The sequence below is a fragment of the Neopelma chrysocephalum genome, unplaced genomic scaffold, assembly GCF_003984885.1.
Source record: "Neopelma chrysocephalum unplaced genomic scaffold, ASM398488v2 Primary Assembly neopelma1_86, whole genome shotgun sequence".
Classification (NCBI taxonomy): Eukaryota; Metazoa; Chordata; class Aves; order Passeriformes; family Pipridae; genus Neopelma; species Neopelma chrysocephalum.
The window spans coordinates 288,525-312,195 of NW_020897748.1; the positions used below are offsets into that span (position 1 = coordinate 288,525).

Genomic DNA, 23,671 nt, shown 5'->3' on the forward strand with positions numbered 1-23,671 from the left:
CGCACAGAGACGGGCCCCACAGCACGCACAGAGACGGGCCCCACAGCCGCCGGGGACACAGGAGCGAGACCGTTTGACAGGGACCCGGCAGAATTCGGCCCAACCACAGCTTCCCTCCTTTGGCTCCTCACCAGGACCCTCCAGGGCCACCCCCGCATCACGTCACACACACGAGCCGCACTGCGCAGGCGCCGCCGCTGCCGCGCGGGGCCGGGCGGAGCCGCGCAGGCGCAGCGCGCACAAAGAGCCGCGTCCCGCCCCCTCCCCTCCTCTGTCTGCCGGCGCCAAGATGGCGGAGTACGACCTGACTACTCGCATCGCGCACTTCTTGGACCGGCACCTGGTCTTCCCGCTGCTGGAGTTCCTCTCCGTCAAGGAGGTGCGTGGCTGTCCCAGGGGCGGGAGAGTCGGCTGCGGGAGCGGGAAAGCGGCAGGCTCTGCAGCAGCTGACGTTGCCTCTCGTGGGCCTGGCTTCCTCCGGCGCCGCGCGGGCCGGGCCCGGCCCGTGGGGGCCTCGGAGCCTCCACAGGGAGGACTTCGGGCCTCCTACGCCTCGTGGGTCGAGGGCGAGGCGTGTGGGACTGCCCCGGGCGGGACGGGAGCAGGACCGGGAGGGGCCTGGAGGGGCCAGTCCCTGATCCCGCCGCGCAACGCCCCGGCCGCTCGTGTGCGGGCAGCGCTGCGCTCCTTCTGCGCTTCCTCCTTCCTCGGGTTTGGCGCAGTGTCTTTCCCTCCCCAGCGTTCGATGAAGGGAAGAGCCAAAGCTGTCGCTCGCAGCCGCACTTGTACTCCCACAGCGAGGGACACCCCCGCGGCCGCGGAGCTCAGGGCGGTCTGTGGGCCTGCGCCAGTGTCGCTGATTAACTCCAATTTGAAACCCTTGTCATCACAAATTTGTGTTTCGAACAAATGCCAAGTCCGTTCTAGAATTATCTCTTGTTGGTTTTCTTATATATATTTCGAAGTTTTATTGCTACAGAGAACCCAATAAAGCTGAAGATAGTGTAGACTGATAAGAGCTTAGCCTAAAGTATCCGAAGCGCTCGTCTGAGCTACTTTAAAGTGGAAGCAAAATTGTAAAATGACATAAGTTTTGAATTTTAAATGGGTGTTATTTCAACCTTCAGAAATTACTTGATAGACCATGCATATATCGAGACTTGACCTAATTAGTTGTCCTGTCTAGCACGTGGACTTTCCTTAATGTCTGTCATCTTGGGGACATTTGTACTATTTTAGCATTTGTAACTCGGCTCAAGTTAGTTAAACAGAGTTATTTTTCGGTGTTAATCTTGAATAACACAATTAAACTTGCAGGTTCTATATTTGAGATGTCCATAAATGTGGTGTGGTGAGTTGTAATACAGCTCTTGTGCGAATGTATTTTTGAGGAATACTCCAGATTTGGCCCTCACCTACGTCTTGAAGACCTAAGAGCAGTTTGCAACTCACTGCTAAATTATGGGGTAGGATCTCTAAAAAACAGTTTGACAAATACAAAAGCACACCATCCAGTTATACAGCTACTCTAAATTTATTCTTATGCTTTAGACCTAGCAGCATATTTTAGATTATTCTGCACTACAATTAAATTATAAATTTAATCTTGAGCATCTCTTCTGAGATCCACTTTAAATAATTTAACTAGTCTGCACTGTTCAGCATTTTATTTTGTGGAAAGTATTCAGTACTTTGTAAGAAAAATCTGACAAAGGTTTCATTATTTTTTAAAATATATATATAATTTTTGCAATAGGAATTACTATTCTTGCTAAGAGAACAGTAATGTTACTTAACTTCTAACTAGTCTTTGAAGTTCCTGCTTTCATAAATAGCAGGAACTTTTTGGTATCCTGCCAAGATGGAAAATGTAGAAAGGCTTTATAGTAAGCACATTTAACGACAGAGCTGTGAGATTTCGTGTTTAAAACAATTCAGTTGTACAAGAGTCTATAAACTGTGCTGTAGAAATAACTATATAATGTGAATTGAAACTCTTTAATACTATTCAAATAAATCTGTTAATAATTTCTGTTTTAGATATACAATGAAAAAGAACTACTCCAAGGAAAATTGGATCTCCTTAGTGATACCAACATGGTGGATTTTGCCATGGATGTGTACAAAAATCTTTATTCTGATGAAATTCCACACGGTAAGCTGCTCATTTAGATGTAAAACTTGTTTTACAACCTTTCTATCTAAAATAATAGATAACTAGTGGTAATTTGCTTGTTGCATTCAAAAACTAGAATACAGTTTAACTTTGGCCTTAACAAAAGAAGGTGCAATACTGAGACAGATAGAATTCCCTAATCCTGAGAAGTTTGGGTTTGTTGGTCTGTCAGGAACGTAATCTTTGAGTGATGTCTGAAGTATTTCAATGCTGATTTGATAATTTCAAGCACTTGAAAGGTATAACCTAATGTTGCACTGCACTAACTTTTCATCTGTCAAATTAAACACTGTTGCACAATGATTTGGTGTCATTAGACTTATTCTTTAAAACATCCAGTATGTTAAGACTAGAGTTGCTTTGTAAGTAACTCCATTAATCTGTCTGTCTGTGGCTGATTTTTAGACTTTGGAGAGAGAAAGATGGTTCTGAAGATGCTTTTCTGAAGATGTTTCCTCAATTCTGTCAACATATAGATAGCTGTTTGTCTAGAAGAAAATAAATTGTATATAAGATTATAACCAATATGAAACTTAATGTCTTACTGTCTTATCCATGATTTTGGGAATTTTCCTGTTTACATCTTAAATTTCTATCTTCTTGAGGAGCGTCTTGGGGGGAGAAAATGGTGTTGTCTTGCTTTCTGTAATTTCTATCCTTTGTGGGTGTTTTGGCTTGGTTTTTTTTCCTGTTGTTCCTTTTTTCTGTTTTTTTTTTGTTTGTTTGTTTGTTGTTGTTTTTTGGTTTGGCTTTTTTTTTCCTGACCTAGTCTTTGAATATCCACCATAATTTTTTTTCATTTTGGGGAATTCCTTGTCTTTTTCTAAACTAATGGGACTACAGTCTGTCTTGACTGCAGTTTAGAAGGAAGAGACTTGGGTGCTTTTGCATTCTGCCTCTGAGTCTTGCCTTTAGACTGCAGAGATGGCAGTTCATCTCTTTGGAAAGACATGAAGAGAACTGATAGCATTGGGACACTGGAGTCAATGATTTGACCAAACCTTTGCTGGCATTAGGTGTTGTACTGAGCATATATGCAGTGATGCACGGACTTGTACTGAGAACCAGAGTTTGTCACTTCTGTAATCTAAGAAACAGATATAAGGATTTCTTCACTGTCAGGTTACTTATCAGCTCTACTGATTATAAAAGGGCATATCAGGGCTGTAAAAATCTCAAAGCTGAATGTCACAGAATGTGCTGTGTGGGAAGGGACCCACAGGGATCATCGAGTCCAACTCCTGGCTCTCCTCTTTCTTTCCCTGCTTCAGCTTTTTTAAACTGTTGAAGAACATTACTGTTATCAGTAGTAAATAAGTGGTAAATTAGAAGTAAAATACTAAAGTAGTAAACAGCACAAGAAATAGCAAGCCTATGTCTTTGATATTCTGATTGCAGCCAGTTATTTAGGCGGGTTGCCTAAGGTTATAAGGTCACAGCTGCAAGAAAATTGAATGAATTTTGTCCCTGGGAGACATCTGCCTTCATTATAAACCAGCAATTTCCACACTTGTAGTGTTTTTCTCATGCTCTTTTAAAACATCTCTAAGACTTTACATCATCAGTTTGGCAGGATTTTTTTATATGATGACTTACCATTGTTTGATATGTGGCTTTTAGTCAGTTAACATAAGCAGAGCTAGTTCTCGCACGTGGAGTCAGTTATTCGGGGTGCTTGCTTGCACAGCTTCCTATGCAAAGGCCTTAACTTACTCTGGGATCTCTCTGGTGTGTGCCATCCTCATGTATCAGCACTTATCAGAATGTGTGTACAGACAGGTGGTTCTTATTTGTGGAATCACTGGCTTCATTAGGATTTTATGCTGATTTTATTTTTTTTAAGACTTCACTGTTTAAAGTATTCAAAGCTAAGTTCACTTAACACAGTTGTACGTAGAAATGTCCCTGCACAATTTATAGTTGCTTTTGTCTTGTCTTCCATGAGATCAACTTACAATTACACACCCAGGAGATGTCGCAGGAAAACATTTTCGTATTCTTAGTAAGTCAACTGAATGGTTTTTCTTTCATCTGTTTTCCCTTCCTCTTTTGTAATCTCAAGAGTCAACTGAAGTTGGAGATAATTTCTCCTTATTGGAACACTTCCTATCAGGCAAGTCATTCTTAGATTTAGGTTGGGTCACCATTATGGTGTTGGCCACTTTGGATGTCCTGTTCAAATACCTGGTTAGTCAGATCACAAAAGAAATGTCTGATAGGTTCACCGTGGCATTGAAGGTTCTGGTGTGTGGCTTACTTTCACATTTCCTGCACTTTTCTCCTGGGATTTGGTCTTGGCTTGTCTGATCCCATATGTTTCTTGGGTCACATAGCCAGTATCAGGGTGATTTTTCCTTATTTTTTTTAACATGTAGACTTTTCTGAATTTTATTTAAGGCATCATTTTACTGCATTGGTAGCACTTGGTCAGGAAGTTTGGATCTGTGTAAAATAATCACCCTATTTCCTACCAATTTTTCATAAAAGGCTTAATGTTTCCATTAAGCATGCAGAGTGCTCAAAATCATAATTTTGCAGATTGAGCTGCTTGAAATTTTCCTGACAATTTTCAGTTTAGTGTTCTGTGAATGTGCTTTCAGAACCTGATCATCAGTCAGAAGAAAATCAATCTTAATGATATTGTGAGGCTGTTTACTTTTCCCCAAGTTTACTTGGAATAAGTGAACTTAATTAAAAGGTTGTTTCTCCCTTAGTGGAAGCCTGACGATTCCTTGTCTAATACAGACTCTGTTCCAGCTGTACCTGCTCTTTAGTGGCCTGATTAGAACTCCACACAGGAGGAAAAGAACCAAATATTAGAAGCTTTTTATTAAGTCAAAGAATTGTCAGATACCTCTGGGTTTGTGACTTGACTGAGAGGACAACCGAGGTAGGAATAGGGAAGATGTGTTCGAAAGTCAGCACCCTGTAATTACAGGTTGGTTTCTGTAACAACTTAAGATGTTATATTAAAATATTTTTGTTTGTGTGTTTAGCTTTGCGTGAGAAGAGAACAACTGTTGTTGCACAGCTGAAGCAGCTTCAGGCTGAAACGGAACCTATTGTGAAGATGTTTGAGGATCCAGAGACCACAAGGCAAATGCAGTCCACCAGGTAACTTCTAACATGGTTTCTCAGAGTGGCTTGTTGGTACCTCTGAGGTGTTCATGATAGGAGTGCTTTCTGTGCAGCAGCTGCAAAGAAGGACACTTATTTCCAGACAGTGTTTAAGTAGTGCTTGTGGTCAGATAATTGAAATTGCTGGGCACAATTTGTTCTCTTCAGTGCTTTTACCTGCTGTGTAAAAGGCATCTATTGATTTTAATGTTCATGAGTCAACTTGGGACAAGGGACAGTCATCATTCAGTGCAGTGCAATCACAGCCAAGATTGGTTTTGGGGAGGTTGAGGGGCTTTTTTGCTTAGGTTTTGAAGGGGTTTAGGCTTTTTTGAGGGGAAATACGAACTAAAACAATTCAGATTCTCTTTTCTGCCTTCCACAATGCATTATGGAATGCTATCTTAGTCTGAGAGGCCTGATGGATAAGCATCTGTTCAGCCTCAGAGCACATATTTATTTCAGGAGTTCTGTCCTTTTGCCCCTTACCCTCCCCACCCCCAAACTGTTCCACCTTTTTGGTGTTAGGTGGTGCTCATAATAGTCTTTTTAAGGCGCATCCATTTCTTCTTAATTTGCTTATGGGAGTAATTAAAGTAGAATGCGTTGTCTGTACATTACATCTAAGGTCTATGAGAGTTCTGTCGTGGTTAAGCTTGAACTGGGTTCTGTAGGAAAGAGTTCAGCTGTAATCACTGAGGAGTACCTGCACCTTCAACAGAGGGGTGGGCAGATATTTGTTTGACATAAATTACTGCTTGTTGCCTGTATGTAGGAAACATTGTTATTACTGTTGTAAATGTGTCTGACAAACACTGGAATATTAATTGGATCCTTTCTTCAGCCTTACCTGCCCTAAGATTTCAAACAGAGCATACTGCACCAGATAGAGCAACTATGGCTCAACTTGAATTTGAATAAACTCAGGTTTACTGGTTTCTTACAAAAATACTGAATGCACAAACTCTTCTTTCTAGTCTGCAGAAATCTTTAAGTATAGCTTTGTTTGGGAATAAATCCCCTGAAGAATATGGGACCCTGGAGGGGGAGGAACTTGATTAGAATTTACTCTTTGTTTCAAACACAGATTATCATCCTTTTTTTCTTTCCCCTCTTTTTTTCTCCACGGTGTTTTCTCCACTCTTTGCATTGTTTTCAGAATTTGTTATAGAATAATTTAGAACTTAGTGCAGAAATGGTGAGGTGCAGTATATTGTGTCTCAATGTGCACATGAAACAACATGTCAGTAGGAATCATGAAATGTGCTTTGCAGCACATCAGAAAAAGGTTATTTTCTATTCTGATATCACCAGAATGTACTTAATCTTCTGCTTTAAAAAATGTTGTTAACTAAGTAAGCTGCCTTTGTATCTAATTTCAGAGTAGCTATTCATGTAAGATAATTACATTTGCTTTATGGCTTGGGGTTATGCAAAGCTAGGAGCCACTCACTTTTGGAAGTGTAGCTTTGAAAGTGAAAGGCCCAATCGCCATTAGTTAACTGCCTTGAAGTTATTAACTGGGACTGTCTTACAGGAAGGAATTCCTGGTATTATCACAACTATTCAAGTCTAATTGAGTATATAGAGATGTTGTCCAATTCTTGCTTTGCCTTTAGCCAGTTTTTATAATAATACTTGGCCTAGGATTCAAATTACTAAAGTACTATCATTTCTTGGGAAATGTGCTCTGTTGCTTGACTTTTGATTTACGGAAGTTGGTCAATAGTACTTATTTCAAATTAAAAATGCCGTATTTGAAAGCAAGAGATAAAGTCAATAAATACATAAAATATAACTTGCCTAATGATATAGGATATTAGCCCTACTACTCATATGCAGCAAGTTTTGTTTTAGAACTGGTGTGTGATTTTTGTTTGTAAAATGTCTGGAAACTTCGTTGGTCAGAAATTCTGGTTTTGGTTATTGGGCAGTAGTTCCAATCCAGATAATTGGGGTTAGATAGTAATGGGCAGAGTTGGGCGGATAGATGTCCAACTGTCTAGACCTTGAACAGTGTGCTGTAGATAGTAGAAAGCAACTTTTGATTCCTTGCCTTTTGTGAATTTCTGCTGGTGATTTGGAATCTCTATCAAATTCAGAGCTGCATATTATCAGGGCTTTAGATCACGGCTTTTGATCCATGACAGCACTGCTTGGAATATCAAAGTTTGGGAAATGATGTGTAAAGGAGACTTAGCAGGTAAAAGTTCTTTCATGAGTAAGCCAAAACATGTCACTTCTCTAAGCAACTGTCGGAGGACGTTGACTTCAAAATTTTAGAGGAACAGTCAGGATTACTCATTCTTGAAGTATCTTCCACTGGAACAAATCCATGAGATTATGTAATTGCTTTCACAAGTATTATTGGGGATTGTCATTCTTGGCTCACTTGGCAACATACCATTTCCTTATAGAATCTTATACCATAAGTTCTAATTAAACAAACATCTTTGCAGTCAGTTGATTTCAGAGTAAATGGGAAAATACTCCCTTGCACACATTTTTTACTGTATCTTTGTACCAGGAAATTTATAGCTTGCCTCCTGGAGGCTCAGACTTTCCTTTGATCTAGATAATACTGCTTGTCCTTTTAGTATTAATGTTGAATAAAAAATAGTCTTCAGAGATGCAATCATGGGTGAATTAGATGTTTAGAACTTAGTAATACGATTATTTTTTATAGTTTTGTGTTCTGCAGGTATTTACTGTGATAGAGATATTCTTGCTAGCCACTGTGCCTCAGTACTAACAGTGGGATAAGTTTCCTTTCTACTTGTATTTACTTTAGTCTTAGCTGTTTTTTTTCCTGTCTCCTGCTAAAATCAAGGCTGTCTAGAGTAACTGCTCTGGAATTCAAACATGAAAGTGGGAAGAGCTGAGTGGCATTCTTTATTTAAAAATATTTAAATTTGGAATAATTTTAAGATTTTGAAGCTTCTTTGTGACACTTTAGGAATAGATAGCTCTATGTTTCTGCAGCTGCTTTTGACCAACAAGTGGAGAAATATCACATAAAATTTATGCTCAATTTTGTGTATTTTACCTTTAAAATCATGTTGCATTGTGTAGTGTGTTGCATGGTGACTATCAGTTTGCTTTGAAAAAACAGCACTTTCTATCCTTTTATTATAGAGATGGTCGGATGCTGTTTGACTATTTAGCTGAGAAGCACGGGGTAAGTGTTTTATCAGTTGAGTTCAGTTCGAAGTATCTCCACCCAACCTCTCTCACAACTGATAGCTTTGAGAAATTATGGATGAGCATTTTGCTCTGCCTCCTGTCAGTGTAGCTAATAGGCAGAATTCCTAATGCTAACATATTTATGCCTTTGAACTTCTAATTTTTATATAAACAAAGCTGAAATTTAGTGTTAGATGCACCTGTGTAACTATGATGTGCTTTATTTTGCAATACAGAATTTCATCTTTTTCTAATATTGGTATAATCTTTCATTCCATGGCATGGATTGAGAGCATAATAGTTTTCTATTGTCTTTTTCTGTGTACAATGTCTTTGGAAAAACTACAGATCTTGAAGCTTACTTTTTTCCTAGTGAATAAAACTTTTATTGTATTCTTTTTCAGTTTAGGCAAGAGTACCTAGATACACTCTACAGATATGCCAAATTTCAGTATGAGTGTGGTAATTACTCAGGAGCTGCAGAATATCTCTACTTCTTTAGGGTTCTGGTAAGTTTTGGTTGTTTGCTGGTTTGGGGTTTAGTTTTGGAGTTTGTTTGTTGGGTGGGTTTTTTTCAATGAAATACTTAAACCAGTGAATTGTCTGTATTAATTCTTAGAATATAATACTTTTGAGCTTTTTGAGGCAATTACTGTACACCAAAGTTGACAATAATTGTTAATAATTATCAGTACTGTCCAGCAGTTCTCTTATTTTTAAAGCTCAATTCAGAATTGCTTTTTTAATGTGTAGGTCTTGTGGTAACACTTAATTATGGAATACAGCAGAATGAATACTTTTTTTTGTGAATACTTCTTTCTAGGCACAGTTGTAATCAACAGTAGTAAAAAGCTTGCAGGTGGATTGAATGTAATTGGTGGTAGTGGTGAACTGCCAGCTTATCTGAACTCTCATCTGTCTTGTCTTGAATTTTGTGATGGATTTAAGAGTATAAGTCATCTCCCTAGGAAATGTAAACAGCTTAAATGAAAAATGTAGAACCAGATCCATCATCTCTAAAGCAATTCTTTTCATGTTGTTGTAATCCATATCATTTGTTACTAGTGGGAGTGAATTTTGAGAATGAAGATTTAATGTCTTGTAAGAATCTCAACACAGTCAATTTATTGTTGGTGGTCAATGAATGTGCTGTTTTACTAACAAATGGAAATTTAACTAACTGCTTGAAAATCCAGATACTGTAGCTAGAACAGCTGCAGTATCTAAAAGCAGTTATTGTGAATAGCTTAACTGTAGTTATGTGATTTGGAACCAGCACAGAGCATATGAACCTGCTAAACTAAAAGTATCTGCTAAATTGGCACCTTAGTTGTCTGGAAGATAATGACTTAGAAGCTGTGTGTCTCAGACATGTGGAGTGATTGCTGAAAACGTGGTGGTTTATATGTTGATGCTGTCTAATCTCTATTCCCATCTACAAATAATCTTAACTCTGAGATACTGCTAGAGTAAACCACAATAATTCCTTTAATCAACTATAATTAAAGAAGAAAAATTGGGAAATGTATCTTTAATCAGAAGATTAGGGTTTAAAATAGAAATGAGTTGAATTCTTAGTCTAAATTTTGATGCTAAAGCTGACTTTCGGTGTTATAGGTTCATTTTATGTGCTGAGAGGGGAAATGAAAGTTACATGCATAGTTTTGTGGGCAGCTGTCCTTAATTCTTTGTGCCTTAATTCTGGGCTCAGCATTATGTTTTTTTATGTCAAGTAACTAATTTCAAAAAGTGAAGTATTGGTTTTGTGCTGGTAATAGCTTGGTATAGGACTTTGTTACTAATTCTGATGGGAGAAGATTTGTTTAAAGTTCTGTGTGATGTAACATAATCTATGAAAGAACTATTGTAACCAGTCTGAGAACAGCATTTGACACTGTGAATGACCTAGTTGTAATTCATTCCTGTATAAAACTAACACAGCTCGACCTCAGGGCTGCCCTTGCAGGAAATAGTCACTGCTGCAAAGTTGCAGTTTTACTGGGCATTTCTGTAACAAGGATGCCTTTGGGCACAGCATTACCAGAAAGATCTTGCAATGCTAGCTTTCTTAGGTGGTTACCTACTATCATGAGTTTTTGAGGAACCTGTTTTGTAATAACCTCGTTTTAGTAGTTTAGAAGCATTTTTATATGGTGGGAAAAAAATAATTTTGGAACCAGTGTGTCATATGGTGCTCAGCCATTTCATTTTTTTCTTTTTTTCTTTTTTTTTTTTTTTAACTTAAACTGCAGCAGCGTGGAGCTTTATCGTACTTTGACAGAATTTCCTAGTTTCTACTTCAGAACTTTTACTGCTGTTTTCTGTGCCTAAACTGCCGTTTTTTACAAAAGCACTTAATTTTGGAAAGTTAAGACCATGCAAATTTGGTACTTTGTACATTAAAAATACGACCAGAAAATATCTTTCTTAATTTTAAACATAAATAATAATTAAAAAAAAATACTAATAGTGTGACTTTGTTGCTGTTGTTGAAAATAGGTTCCAGCAACAGACAGAAATGCTTTGAGTTCTCTTTGGGGAAAACTGGCATCTGAAATACTGATGCAGAATTGGGATGCAGCCATGGAAGATCTCACAAGACTAAAAGAGACCATAGATAATAATGTAAGTAAAATCTTGGTCATGTTAACAAGGTGAGATGTTAGACATGCTAGTGTTCAAGTTTTATTATAAATCACTTGCAGTCTTTTTTAGGGGTATTTACCACCTTTTTAGTTGATACCTTCATATTAGCAGTGGGAGAATCGAAGGGTGCTCGTGGAAAAATAGTGAAGCCTTCTTTTTCAAATTGCTTCCTTCTTAACACCTTAAAAAGAAGCTATATTTTCAAATGTGTTTCAAATATATTTCCAATAAACCAAAAAAATCTTAAGGATGAGTTTGAGGGCAAGATACTTCTACAATTCATTTTCTGTAAAGAATAAAATGGATGTAAATAGGCTGTGTTATTATCTCATGAAGGCAGTGCTTTTGACAAAAATACAAGACAGCTTGTTTTTGGAAACAGTTCTCAGCTATTCAGGTTTCTTACCAGCTTCTGACTTCAGATGAACACCAAGAACATAAGAGGAGAGTAGGACTGCAGTACTAATTCAGAGCAGCTGAGGGGATTAGGGACCTCTCAGTCTTCCTCTTTGCTCATAGGCCTTCACTGGCCAAAGATGGGAGTTTTACTCTCCTGAACCAAAGGCTTGAAAAGGTGTTTGGTATTTTGGTTTTTGGTGTCCCCCAATCGTTTTTTGTCTATGTGGCAGATAACTAATGTTAATAAATTTTCTTCTGTTATTTTTTCACCTTTATGATTCTATATGGTTATAATAGAATATTTGACTTACGCATTAAAGTCCAAGATTTTTTTTAGGATAGAATCATAGTAGTTAGTTGTCGTGCTCTTTGGAGTGATGATTACTTGCTGTGTCAGTTCATTCTTAACATGTTGCTTTGCAGTCTGTCTGAAGTGCTGCTGAAATTTGGAGCTAATACAGCTACTTGGTCCAGCTTGGAGCTGAACCCTTATTTGTGCATTATCAGCTTGTTTAAATGAAGATACGCTCTTATTTCTTGGCTGAAAGTGATTATGGCATTTCATCATTGTCTGAGGGTGTAGGACAATAAAAAGCTTTTATGAGGCTTTAAAAAGTAAAACAGAAAAGCTGGAGAAGCCAAGTAGTTTCTCAGATCACATCTGGAAAGGGAATACAAGAAACAAAATTCAGAATTAAAAAGGGAAGTAATACCTTAGGTTAGTATGGTGGTCTTGGAGAACTAAAATCTCTGCTTTTGCCGTAACAATGCAAACTTTTTCAAATAATTTGGAATATAATATTGGAAAATTTATCTTGCCTATAACTTTCAGTAGATTTATCATTGAGATGAGAGGTTAAAAAGCTGGAGATCAAACTCGGCCTGAGAGTGATGATAGTTAAAAGGAGATAGTGGAAAATCACAAAATTTTGAGCAATTAGAGGTTCCTGTGGGTTAGTGTTCAAGCAAACTTTTTGTTATATTTGTCTTAAACTAATGTTACATTTTCTTTCAGTCTGTCAGCTCTCCACTGCAGTCTCTTCAGCAGAGAACGTGGCTCATCCACTGGTCTTTGTTTGTGTTTTTTAATCATCCTAAAGGGAGAGACAATATCATTGACCTTTTTCTCTATCAGCCACAGTAAGTTGTGTTGTACTATATGGGGGGGTCTTTAAATCAAAATTAAGGCAGATGATTGAATATGCAAGCTTGTTGAGCTTAGGGCTGCAGGGGAAAATGTTGTCCTATTTTGATTTTATAAAAGCTATTTAGGAAGTATTCTTGAGGAAAAGCTGAAACTAAAAATGAAATTTGAAACACTTTAATTGTGAGAGTACCAACTTATTATATGTAGATCTAGGAGTCTGGAACAGCATAATACCGAGAAATTAGCATCATAGAGTATCCTGAATTGGAAGGGACCCCCAAGGATCATCATCAACTCCAGCTCCTGGCTCTGCACAGGACAGCCCCAAGAATCACACCATAGGCCTGAGAGCATTGTCCAAATGCTTCTTGAATTCTGTCAGGCTTGGTGCTGTGACCACTTGCCTTGGGAGCCTGTTCAGTGCCCAACCAACCTCTGGATTAAGAATCTTTCCCTAATATCCAACTTTAAACCTTCCCTGACACTGCTTCATGCTGTTGCCTTGGGTCCTGTTGCTGGTCACAAGAGAGTAGATGCCAGTGCCTTCTGCTCTGCTTCCCCTTATGAGGAAGCTGTGGACTGCAGTAAAGTCTTCCCTCAGTCTCCTCTTCTCCAGGCTGAACAGACCAAGTGCCCTCAGCCACTCCTCATACGGCTTCCCCTCTAGAACTTTTGCCATCTTCTTTGCCCTCCTTTGGACACTAAGAGCTTAGTATCTTTAATATTGTGGTGACCCAAACTGTACACAGTACTTGAGGTGAGGCTGCCCCAGTGCAGAGCAGAGAAGGACAATCCCCTTTCTCAACTGGCTGGCTTTGCTTTGCCTGATGCCTCCCAGGACACAGTTGGCCCTCCTGGCTGCCAGGGCACTGCTGACTCATATTCAACTTGCCATCAACCAGGACCCCCAGGTCCCTTTCTGCTCTTCAGCCTCTCATTCCCCAGCCTGTACATACATCCAGGGTTGCCCTGTTCCAGTGATTGTCCAGCCTTCTGATTTGTGTGTCAGGATCTCTCTGCAGGACCCCTCTCTGCCTTTGAGGGAGTCAACAGCTCTTCCCAATTTAAAATCATCAGCAAATTTAAGTATACCTTTGAGTCCTGCATCTTATCTGTATTTTTTCTTTCTAGGTATCTCAATGCAATTCAGACAATGTGCCCACATATCCTCAGATATTTGACTACTGCAGTCATAACGAATAAGGATGTTCGTAAACGTAGACAAGTGCTGAAAGATCTAGTCAAGGTTATTCAGCAGGTGAGCTTTGAAAGATCTGATGTTTTCTGCCATCTTAATGAGACTTCATAATAACTTTCTTCTAATAATATATGCCTGGGTTAGGACTTATGGCATTTTGATGCTTGTTTTTCGTCAGTGAACTAATTTTTCACTGAAGTAACATGCACATCGATCAGTGGTAGCAGAGTATAATTTTTCCTTCCTTTCATGTAAATGAGCAATGAGTACAATAGAGTATGCACTCTTATTTTCTGTTCAGTGAGATATGTGAAATGGCTTTGGATCTGATTCTTTTCGAGCTCTCTTTGCAAGGAATTGTTGTATGAATAAGGGTTCTTTATGCATTTTAAAACCACTGAATTGTGTGTTGATTTGCATTCATGTGCATTTTCTTGAAAACGATTCTGTTGTCACAGTTACATGAGGATGTAGACATGGACAAGAGCAATAAAAGAATTGTGCTTGATAGCAATCAGTGGGGTTGTGGCCAAGATTTTTAGCTGAAATCAGCATGCAACTTGTATAAAAACCATCATGCCTGTATTCAACTTGATAATGTTGTGAATAATAAACTATATATATATGTGCATATGCATATGTGACAGTGCAGTTATTACAGTTATATCCATTTCAGTCATTGAGGTAACTACCTGTCCAAAGTGCAGTCAAAGCCCAAGGATCAAATTTTAAGCCCACATTAATCTGTTCTTAAGCATTAGTGTTCACAAAGGAAGTAGCATGAGAGGCTATAAATTAGTGTTAAGACTCATCTTTTATCTAAAATCTAATTGTAGCATCAAACTTCTAATGTAATGTGAACTTCTAATACTTAAATAACATTTTACAACTTCTTTTCCTTTTGTTTATTTTGTACAATTGGCATGAATAAAAAAGGTCATTAGGGTGTTCCTCTTGAAAATACCAACTTGGGCTTTGATTTTGAAATTTCTTACCAAATATTTATTTCTTAGTACTGTTCTACTCTGTATGGTTCTTTATATTAAATCATGATGTGGTAGAGGTTTTATACATTGAAAGTGGATCAGACAGGATAATTATTTTTGTGGTAGGCTGTTTGCTCTAGTAGCAATAAGAGATTGTTTATACTTGGAATATCTTTGCAAGTATTGAACTTGATAAGTAAGCAATTTGTTGTTCGTCTGTTAAATTTAAAAGATGATTAATCCAAGACTATTTTGTATAGTGGATGTTAATTACTAAGTAATTGTTAACTAATTGTTACTAATTAATGGTTAACAAGTATAATTTTGATCCGAAAAACATTTAGCCTGAAAACTGAATTTTAAAACTAAATAATGAGGCCATAAATACAGTTTTTTGGGGTAGGGAAAATAACTTTCATCCATAAAGAAAAACATCTTTCTTAGTAATTCCCTTAATCTGCTGATTTTACTGTATGCTGAAGCAGATATTGACAGATATTGACTTAAACTGTCTTAAAGTGTGTATTAGAGACACTTAAGGGGATGTTTAATTACATCTGAATTTACACAGTTGCATACAGATCTAGTGTTGTCTCTGCCTGGTAATTTAGAACGTTGAGTAACTTCTGTAATGCCAAAATAAATTGGAAGTATTTTGTGTATAGAAAGTAGCATTTTTATTAGCTATGTTGTCCCTGTAAATCAATAATCATTCAGTTTAAAGAATGAAGGATTTGGCATTGGAGTTGTCTTTGAAATCAGAATTTAGGAAAACTATTCTACCATGTTTTAGAAATTTGGAGGTTTGATACAGAGCTGGTTCTAGTCTCTTGACACTTTGCTAACCCAAAGATTGCAGCATTAAATGCTGAAGGTGGAATTATACCTCTGGTTGTTTAACCAGACTGTTGGGAGGAAGCACAATTTTGCAGCTTTTATAAGAGGAATTGGGAAGTTCAGGTGTTTTGTTTTTTTTTTTTAAGGTGATGTATGGACTTTTTTCTGCTATTAATTTTTCTTTTAAAGAATATAAGGAATACTTAAGTAACCACATGGCCTTGATTTCTAATATTGTTCCAATTTTTTATCTTGACAGGAGTCCTACACATACAGGGACCCTATCACAGAGTTTGTGGAATGCTTGTATGTTAATTTTGATTTTGATGGAGCACAGAAGAAGCTGAGAGAGTGTGAAACAGTAAGACTTAAAACATTATTAAGACTCCTTTTCCTTTAAGTAAAGACCTCTAAAATTCACGATGGCCAGCTAATTTGTTTGAAGTGGTGTTTGATTCCATTGCCACTGTTTTCTGATGAACTTTAATTCATGGTTGTTTGGCAGTGGGTTTTTTGACAACTCATTTTGTAACACTGAAGCAAGACTTACTGGTAAGGATATGGCTTTAACATTGTATTTAAGAAGTTCTAGAACAAGGAGCAAATAGGTCATCATGCATTTGGCTGAGCTTCAGGCTTTCCACATCTTGGAGTATAGCAATAATTTTTTTAGATGTAATGTAGCTGGTCTTAGTTATTTAAAGTGTCTACCAGCAAATTACTACTTCCATGTTTGTTCTCAGTGTTACCTTTCTGCTTACACTTGCAGGTGCTTGTGAATGATTTCTTCTTAGTGGCCTGCCTTGAGGACTTCATTGAGAATGCCCGTCTTTTCATATTTGAGACTTTCTGTCGCATCCATCAGTGTATCAGCATTGGGTAAGATAACGCCTTAATTTGTCAGTACAGGAAAATCACTCATGGATGACAGTTTGACAGTGTAAGCTTTAGTAGTAAAATATTCAGTTGTCATATAAAATCCTAACTGAAATCTCAGTTTTATAGCTCTGATGTGATATACTTAAATTATAACAATCACATTTCAAAGTTGAATTATTATGTTTAACTTCAAAACAACCTCTCTCCACCATTCCCAACCCCCCAAACAAGCAGTGCTTTCAAGATAAAAATTTACCATGGATCTAATGTTGTTAAATTGGATCTTTACAGGATTTAATGGGAACTTTCGTACCCAGTGTCAAAGTCCTGGTGTCTTCATTTGGAGCTCAGTTCCACACATTGATATAGAGTGTTAATATTAAATAAATGCAAATTGCAAATACAGTAATTGCTTAAATTTATTTATATTTGGTAGATACAGATACCCATGGCTATCTTATTGGTATGTTTTTGGAAAATTATAAGAATCATATTGCTTTTTCCATTTATTAAACAAAAAACAATCGATCTTATTCTCTGGGGCACAAAGTGAGTGATCCAGCTGTAAGAATTATGTTCTAATCAGCAAATATGTCTGTTGTTCACTCAGATTAATTTTATAAATGCAGACTTTTCAAATAGATCAACTCCGATGCCTTTCTTAACATCTTCCTGCTTAGTTTTTTTTTTTTTACGAGTGCTTGAGATCTTTCCACTTGGCCTTTCCTGCATTCCCCATGTTTCCACATCCCTTAAATTAAAAAGGAAAAAGTGAAGTGAAAAACTCTGAATGCTATAAAAATCTCAGTGGTAGAGAACAGTGCAGAGAAACAGAAATGAAGGCTGTTAAATTGATCAAACTCAATGGAGTCTTGTTACCAGCCTGCATCCAGAGCATTTAGCCCTTTGAGGAAGTGAGTTAACACTACCTGATTTCAAAAGAAAAGGACCTGAGAGGAAATCATCTTAGTTTTGCAAGCTTATTGAAAGGATTGCTTTTTTATGGATAGGTATAGTTGGAGAAAGGACTGATTCTTACTACTTTTAATCTCTAGTCAGTGGGTGACGTTTGTTGTAATTGTCTTTAGAAAATACTTTTTAATCCTTTGTATCAGCTTAAAGTAGTCAATCTCTTTGATGTAAAAGGGAAACAGTGAATTTTGAGCATTTTAGTCAGCTGAGTGTATAGTGTTTTAAGCATAGTCTTAATAGTAAATGAAACTAGATGCTGTGAATAGAACTCTTCCTTACTTAATTTTCATTTTTATAGGAAGGCTAATGCTTCATTTAAAATCACTTTAAGCAGAGTACTGCACATTTAGGCATAAACGGGGTTTGGATAAGCATTTGGAAGAAAAAAGTGTAAATATAGTTCTCTTGAGGATGGGTTTTTGGGGAACAGAAAGCCCAGTAGTGTCTTGCTATTTTCTATAAATTATTTTTAGTGCTGTGAATGCTGCACATTTTCAAGTAAAAGTTTGCAATGAAACTAGGTCTTCAAGCTTTTTTAACTGGAGACTAAGTGTCTTTCTAAGAAGTCTGCTTCTCTTACCTGTCTCAAGTCAATGAGCAAAGAGTCTGGAGTATGTATGTTAAGTCTATTTCAAGTCTCTGTCAAAAGATACTGATAAATTGTGGGCAGCATACCACAGTTCATTATAGCAGAAATAGCAAGCTTTATTTAACAAATCAAAGTTTATGGTAGATAATTGTCACTTGTTTAGTGTGTATCACTTACTTTACAGTTCATATTTTTTGTACTATATGTGGTATTTCAAGTTTAAGTATGATAGGAGATAGTGTAGTTGGCTGTCCTTGTTAGTGTGTGATTTCTAAATATAGGTTGCAGTGTCCTTATTTTATAAGCATTATAGTGTGTTCTGAGGCAAGTGATAGATTTTGCGTTGAGACATTTGTCTCAGACTGACATGGGTATTCCTGCCACGTATCAGTGAGGTAATTGCACATGGAATCAATCTTCAGTAATGAAGTAATGAGAACCTACTCAGTAGGTTCTCAGTAGGTCATTGTGCTTTCAGTGGTGGACATGAGCCTTAAACTTCTTTGCAAGCTGTAACAAACATTAGATTTGGGCTGATTAAGTGAGGTGCATAAGTATTACTTAGTGCATTTCAGACTTGCTTTTGAACAAATTAGCCAGCTAAAATGCTTTTAATTGGATGTTTGACTGAGACATCATTCTTGCATTTCTTTGTCCACAAGTGATTTCCACTGCTATTGCTGGAGCTGAAAACTAGGCAGTTATACCACAGTGCTTGATAAGTACTGTTTAACTATACAGAATGAATTTGAAAACAATTAGTGGGAAACCTATTCCTTATATTAAGTGGAAAATAAATGCCTGTTTAATTTTTTTAACTACTTCACATCTGCTAGGCAGCTGACATTTTTCCAAAGAACAAAGCTTTATCAGTTGTTAGTTAAAATTTATACATCCCAAATCATCATGCAATTGGTTTATTGCTTGAAATATCATGTTTAATAGGGAGTAATAGATGAAGTTAATTTTGAATGTGTTTTGGTTAGTTTGATATGTTTGTATTTAATTGAAGAGCTTCATTCTTCTTTTGTACTACACACACAAGAAAACTATATACAAGATGGGCTTCTTTGTATATGATGATGTGTGGAGTTCAGTAACATTGTCCTTTAAGTAAGGGAAAGTAACAGTTGCCCTAGCATGACCCAAATAAGTGAATTTCCTTATAAAACAGAGGGACAGAAATTATTAAAAAACTATTTTGCAACTGTTTTGGAGAAACTACCCTTTGAAATTAACTGTAACTTGAAATAGTAGACTAGTCTTTGCATATTAATAAAATTATTCCATTATTATTGAATTATAGTGGTGATCCTTATGAACAGTGCTACCCTATTATCTGCTAGGTGATATAAAATACTTCGTAGTTTCTGGCTTGGAATGACTCTTTAGAAGTCTGTGCCCTCTTCCCTTCCAGTTACACAGGGACTTTATGTTAAGAAAAAAGTAAAATACAGGTGCAGTAGGTTGGAAGGGACCTCTGGAAGTCATCCAGTTAAATCCTGTGAACCCAATTACAACTTTGAGCAGGACCCACTGCAATGTTCTATTATGCTGCTTAAGGCCTTGACTAGATGATTCTTGACTATGTCCAAGAATAGAGGTTCCACACTAATCCCAAACCTATGTTGCTTACTCCCCATTGTAGTGGCAGTAGCCTTTCTGTGGCCTGGAGGAAGTGTTATTTTATTTGAATCTTATTGGTGTTTCTAAAAGAGAAGTATGAGAATTACCCACACCGCATTCTTTCAGTTTGAAATTTCTTTAGTTTCAAGTCAAGTGCTTAACATCACTGATTTGGCATAGTAAAGCAATTTGTACCTTTTTTTTCTATTAAAATACCTCATGTTCTGCCTAGATGACTGATAATTTCAGAAAAATTTAGATCCCTGATGTTTTTTGTTCTCGCCTGCCTTTACAATTGTCAATTCAAGCTCAGATTAACAATTTACTGGAACGGTATCAACTGAGGTTGGATTTTATTTCTCCTTGTTTCCCCTAAGCTCAGACACTTTGTTTCCGCTTCGTTGTGTTATTTTGCTGAAGTGACTCAATGCAAGTCCAGTACTTTTTTTTTTCTATTCACCTCTTTTCGTGTTTATCTGTGACAAAAAATTAAATTTGCTTTTATAGTTGGGAGAAGGGCGAGAGATCAAGGCCATATTGGAGAGAATACTGCATGAAGAAGAGTATGTAGATATTCAAGCCAGGTAGATGAGGTAACAAGTGATAGATTATAAAGTATTTACTTGACACAGATAATCGTCAAGAAGAAAATCACTTGAGTTGGAGGAAAATATGTTCAAGCAAGATCGCGTAACATGGTGAGAAATTGACCTCTTGCGCAACTCAGCGTAGCCAGCTGGCTCTGTGGTCATGCCCGTAGCCCTTTACCTCATGTTTGTTACCTTAGTCTGAAAGCTGATGGAAGAATGAGCGTTACAAATGCCCGCTATGAGCCAACTGCCAGCAGGAAACTAAAGGAGTTAGCTGGAAAGCCACAGGAAACGCTATTAGAAGGAATTATTCCTGGACAAGTGTGCTTGTTTCATTAAGAATTTTTCCTTACTCCGTTCTCCTCCACCTTCCTTCCTTGAAATTGCAAGCAGTCTGAGCATAGTCTATCTGTCACATCTTCTGTACCAAGCTCTGTCTCATGGCTCTTTTTCCTGAACTTTAGAGTGAAATTTTCTTGCTAAACATTTTCCTGGACTAATTAGTCTAAACTTTCTTGACTGCTGACTGCATTTAAATAAGAATAAAAGCAATTCAGTTGTTTGTTTTATAATGATGGTGGTGGGTTTATGTTAGTGGTAAAATTACTGAAATGGAAACGAAGAATGTTCATGTAGGCAAGGTTTAATAGAAATATGTGGAAATTATGCAGGTTGAGATTTAAATGCAGTATGGTGTAGTTCAGACTAAGTATATACTTCAGGATATGAATTTCTTCCTTGCATTGTAAAGCACTAAGGGGTGAGAATTGTGCAGGAGAGCATGTATGTAAGTTTTAAAGTCATTTCAGTCAATAAAAGCTTCCTATGTATGCAGTATTTATTGAATACAAATCTTAGACTGTGCCAAATTTTGTGTGGGTTTAACTTGTATTCTGTAGTCCCTAGTCATGTTTACCAACATCAGAGAGGTTCTGTTTCACCATTTGATAAGTTTTTTATCTTTTAGTATGTTGGCAGATAAACTAAATATGACTCCCGAAGAAGCAGAAAGATGGATTGTCAATCTAATTCGAAATGCGCGATTGGATGCCAAATTGGATTCAAAACTGGTAAGTCATTGAATGGTTTGGATGGGAAGGAACCTTAAAGATCATCTAGTTCCACCCCCCTGCCATGGGTAGGGACACCTCCCCCTATACGAGATTGCTCAGAGCCCCAGCCAAGCCAGGTCTTGAATACTTCCAGGGACAGGGCATCCACAGCTTTTCTGGGCAACCTGTTCGAGTGCCTCACCACCCTCACAGTAATCTAAACTAAACCTCCTCTCTTTCACTTTAAAGTCAGATGGATACAAATGAATTTTTCATTAAATTTCTTCATGGGCAAAGAAAAACAAACAGTAGAAAACAGAAGTTTCTGTTCATGTATAAAGTATGGTAGATTTCGTTTATTGTGTTTTGATCATGTGTGTAAAATGAGCTGTGAAAGTTTTGAAAGCAGAGCATTACATTAAAGGCTTTTGCATTCTTTGTGATTGTTAAATTTATTCTGTTGTTGCTGGGTTTTAGGGCCATGTGGTCATGGGCAACAATGCAGTCTCACCTTACCAACAAGTGATTGAAAAGACCAAAAGTCTGTCTTTTCGTAGTCAAATGTTGGCTATGAACATTGAGAAGAAACTGAATCAAAGTGGGAGATCTGAGGTTGGTATAAGCTGTTTGTCTGAATTCCTGCTATCTTCCTTTTGTGAGAGATAAATTTAAGTATAATTCTTGATCTATGCCTTAATTCATCAGATGTGCCTACTTCTAGTTGTACTAGGAATTAAATTGGAAAAGGCTTACTTCCTTATGGTGAGAATTAGACAGCGATTCTTGCTTTCTTCTCACCTTTCTCCTTGTCACTAGATACTTCTTTTGTTGCATAACTGTTTCTGTCATTTGCTGCTCTGCTTCCTTACCTGAAAAGGGCAGATGTTGAAGTGTGACACCTAGGAAAGTAGTTACTTTTTCCAAGTGGGTTGTACTTGCTGTAGGTGAATATGTAGTACTGAAAGAAGAATGAATGGTGATTAAGACTGGAACATGAAGGAGGAGTTCTGCAAAACCTAAACTGTTAAACCTATTCAATGAAATTCTAGAGAATATAAAGAATCATTGAAAGGTTTTAGTAGAACCAGTGAAAATGAGAAAGTTGGTAAGATCACCTGGTTTTGCCTCCTTCCACATTACACTATGGTAAGCTCTGTGGGGGAGAACACCACTGTTAAGGTGGTCCCCTAGGGACCCAGCCATACATCTTCAAAACAAACAGAAAAACAGCCAGACAAAACAAACCACACAGTAAAAGAGCTTAAACATAAAAGTCTAATTGGGCTTCCTCACTGCTTGGCTGAAATACTGATGGAAGTTGAGCAAGCAGTGGTGCATAAGTTTATTCTGTTAATGGGAAGTCATGTGAAACTTTTGTGCTACTATTTTCTTTTAAAAATATAGCTACAAAATTATACTTAAATTTATATTGGAATCTTCTAGAACTTTTCATTTTTGAAACTACTAGCTTGGAGAACTCAAGCTGTACAACTCAATTACAGTATGCATTTCTGCTATATCAACACGTGCTTTAAACTTATAGGGTATCCTTCACTAATTACCAACATTCCCACTTCATAGCCATATACAGTGTTAGAAATCTTTTAAATTAGTGTCTTATACATTTCAGTAACTGTTAGATAATATAGTAACTTCTTCTAATCCTTATTTATTCATTTTTAGGCACCTAACTGGGCTACTCAAGACTCTGGCTTCTACTGAAATACTTCTGCAGTGAGGAGAAATCAGTTTATTTGACTGAAAAGCACATAAATATGTAACTTTTTTGAGAAAAGGTAACTATGTGTTAGATCTAACATAATCTGAATAAAATTGGCTACTTTTAACAGTCTGTGTGTCTCTGACTTAAATACACCCTTACATTTTATATTGGGTTTTTAACACCATAGTATTCTACAGCATTTTGGGTCACATTTTGCAAATTTTAAATGTCAGTTCTGTTAGATTTGTTTGTGCCAAAGGATGCTTTTCCTCTCAGAGCTGTCTGTTTGGAAGCAGGGATTTATAGCTTTTTTATTATCTATTGCAAATGTTGCATTTTAAAAAAATTAGAAGTGGGTAGTACAAACAAATGGATCCCCACTGAACATTTGGTCAAACCAAAATCTTCTTCTGTACTTTCATGTTTTTGTTTGTTATGGAAGAATCTTCAAAAAGTGAAGGCATGTGTAGCCTACATCTTTTATGAAACTTAATATACTCTACACATAGAGTAATTTCGGTAGACCTCTGCGTTCATGCTTTAGGATTTTT

At 37.3% G+C, this 23,671-nt stretch overlaps 1 protein-coding gene across 1 annotated transcript; it reads left to right on the forward strand.

Moving 5' to 3' along the window:
• Positions 1–238: 238 nt before the first annotated feature.
• On the forward strand, positions 239–23,249 carry EIF3E (eukaryotic translation initiation factor 3 subunit E). The gene is made up of 13 exons (XM_027692348.1): positions 239–379; positions 2,041–2,155; positions 5,173–5,290; positions 8,429–8,471; positions 8,881–8,985; positions 10,976–11,101; positions 12,537–12,661; positions 13,800–13,926; positions 15,949–16,050; positions 16,459–16,568; positions 21,313–21,415; positions 21,875–22,009; positions 23,081–23,249. Exons 1-13 carry the CDS (start codon positions 290–292, stop codon positions 23,117–23,119), a joined length of 1,338 nt encoding a protein of 445 aa, XP_027548149.1. The 5' UTR covers positions 239–289; the 3' UTR covers positions 23,120–23,249.
• The last annotated feature ends 422 nt before the right edge of the window (positions 23,250–23,671 follow it).